This window comes from Antrostomus carolinensis, unplaced genomic scaffold (genome assembly GCF_000700745.2).
Source record: "Antrostomus carolinensis isolate BGI_N321 unplaced genomic scaffold, ASM70074v2 scaffold28783, whole genome shotgun sequence".
Classification (NCBI taxonomy): Eukaryota; Metazoa; Chordata; class Aves; order Caprimulgiformes; family Caprimulgidae; genus Antrostomus; species Antrostomus carolinensis.
Window position 1 is genome coordinate 29,116 of NW_010304971.1, and position 2,651 is coordinate 31,766.

The window sequence follows — 2,651 nt, forward strand, 5'->3', positions numbered from 1 at the left end:
GGCATGGCTCGCTCCGGGGGGGGCTTCTGCCCACCCCGTCCTCAACAGGCCCAGGAATGTGGCTGCAGAGGCCATGGTTGTCCAAAAACATTTAAACAATAGAGTAAAGGAAGCCGTTAGATGTAAAAGTCTCCTCATGCTGCAAACAAAGACAATGAAATACAAACGCCAGCAAGTAAAAGGTGAACTGCGCCGAGGTGTTATCATCAGTCTCTAAAGGAGACTTCTGCACTGACCTTGGAAAATGCAAATCGGCAAATCCAACCCTTGAAACCCACAACATCCAGCAAAGGTGTTTTCAGACTCGAAATTGGATTTATGCTTAAGAGTTGTTTTACTGTAAAGGACTCATTCCCCTGTGGTGGCTCTGGGGAAAAAAAAAAAAAAGCAATCTTGTGAGCAGCAAGAAACTGCAGAAGAAATAAAGCGTGTGACTCCCTGCACCACAGACAGGAAAACAGCCGTGGGATGGAACAACCAGAGCAGAAAAACAAGGAGCACTGGCCAGCACGGGCTGGTGGGAGGCTTGGGACACGGGCAGGGAGCACCCGGGACCCATGAGGACCCCATCACCGGGGTGTTCCCCAGGGGCTCCTGGGACAGATCCTGCTCAGAGGGTGATTCCTGCTCCACTGCAGCACATGCTGGTGGCAGATGTCCTGTGTCACCCAACACAGTCACCCCCTCACCCGATCCCGGGGGGGCTGCAGCCAGTCCCACCTGCTCACAGAATCCCAGAATGGCCTCAATTAGAAAAGCCCTATAAGCTCATGGAGTCCAGCCATGAACCCAACACTGACCAGTCCCCGACTAACCCATGTCCCTCAGCACTGTGTCTACACGACTCTTCAATCCCTCCAGGGATGGGGACTCCACCACTGCCCTGGGCAACCCCTTCCAATGCCTCAGAACCCTTTCAGCAAAGAAATTCTTCCTCACATCCCATCTCAACTGCCCTGGGCACAACTGGAGCCCATTTCCTCTTGTCCTGTCCCTCGTTCCTTGGTTGAACAGACCCACCCCCACCTCTCTCCACCCTCCTTTCAGGGACTTGGACAGAGCCAGAAGGTCTCCCCTCAGCCTCCTTTTCTCAAGACTAAACAAAGCCCAGCGCATCAGGGCTCTCCCCCCACGCAGCCCCAGAGCAGTGGTCCCAGCCCCTCGCCTCAGGAGCTGGGTGGGAACATCCAGCTGTGCCATGCCAGGCTGTGCAGCCAGGTCCTTGGGGTGTTTGCAGGCCAGGAGAAGGCAGGGTAAGCTCTCAGAAACCAGCTCAGCACTACCCAGGGCAGAGGAATTCCTGTACAGGGGATGGAGGGTTTGGGTTTGCTGGCCTTGCCCATGTCCAGCTCAGCGGCTGACGGCCGAGGAGCAGCACTACTGCACCCTGACCCTGGTCCTGGGGGTGGGTGTGTGGTGACCCCGGGGACCTACAGTCCCACTGCATCCCTGGGAACGAGCTGTGAGTGCTGGGCTGTAACTGCTTCTGCCTCTCTGCTTTGTCTGTACCGTTCTGGATTCCTGTTGACTTACCTCCCTCCAAATGTTCTTGCTCCCCAGACGGGTCCCTGCAGAGGCCGGGGCAGTCAGGGACCCCCGTGCAGGTCACCAGCTCCCTCAGGCGTCCTCCCGCCGCTGCCCTGCGGCCACAGCAGTTCCAGCTTTATCAGCACATCAGCCCCCAGCCGCTAAGTGTCCCTCCCGGCGCTGGCACGGCCGAGGCCACAACCAGGACAAACTTCTCCCATGACGCTTCATCACCAGTGCTGGTGGTCAGAGGATTGGAAAGCAGAACTCCCTCTGTCTGCAGCTCCATCATCCTGGATGCCAGAGACCTTCCAGCAAAGAGCGAAGCAGCTCCGAAGCCACCAGCATCAGCCCCACCATCCATCCTGGTGAAACCAGACACATCCCGCAACGGCGCCGAAAAGGTACGAGCAGAAACGGGCCGGGCAGCAGCTGGGGACCAGCAGTCAGTGCCAGCCCATATTGACAGGGGCCAAATCCCTTGAGGGCTTCACTCTATTCTCACCAGGTTTTCTTCTGATAGAAGTCCCTGGGATCGGTTCCTGCATTAAGAAATCAGGTATTTCCGTTGCCGGCTCTGCTGTTCACATTAAGCAGAGGAATGCAGTGTGCTGCAGAGATTGGCAGTGTAAACCAACATTCTGCCATCATCAAATCTCGAGGATTTTCTGGAGTCTTAAATTAGGCAAGAATCCCACCGAGGTCCGTGGGAGTTTGGGAGCAAAGACCACAGCCCTGAGTGTTAGACCATACATCAGGCTGGTCTCTACAGAGCTTCCCCCATCTCCCCCCACTTGCTTTGGCTGAGCCATTTAGAAAGGAAATTCCTTTCCACTCTGGCAGCCAAAGGGAAATTTCATAAAGATAAAATAATTCTGCAAATTGCCCTGGTAATAAGTTTCCCTTCCCATGGCACCCAAAGAGTAAATTGTTCCACAAGTCCTTGAAAGCCCAACCAACCTTGGAGCTCCCAGGAGGATCATCATCAGCTGGAGAGAGCTGTGGGCTCTCCGTGAGGGGCAGGGCAGAACAGGCCACCCTCGCTCCTCGTGCCCTGCTGCCACCTGCCCTTCCCCTCCACTGTCCCTGCAGCTGGGCAATGGCTCTCTGGGACCATCCTCCTG

At 55.9% G+C, this 2,651-nt stretch overlaps 1 protein-coding gene across 1 annotated transcript in view; it reads left to right on the plus strand.

Moving 5' to 3' along the window:
* Positions 1-1,931, plus strand: part of SH3RF2 (SH3 domain containing ring finger 2) — a gene marked incomplete at its 3' end in the record, with an annotated part of 30,288 nt that extends 28,357 nt beyond the window's left edge. The window contains exon 7 of the mRNA XM_010164658.1: positions 1,561-1,931. Within this exon, the coding sequence (XP_010162960.1) occupies positions 1,561-1,931 (371 nt within the window). The remainder of the gene's footprint in view (positions 1-1,560) is intronic.
* Positions 1,932-2,651: the final 720 nt, after the last annotated feature.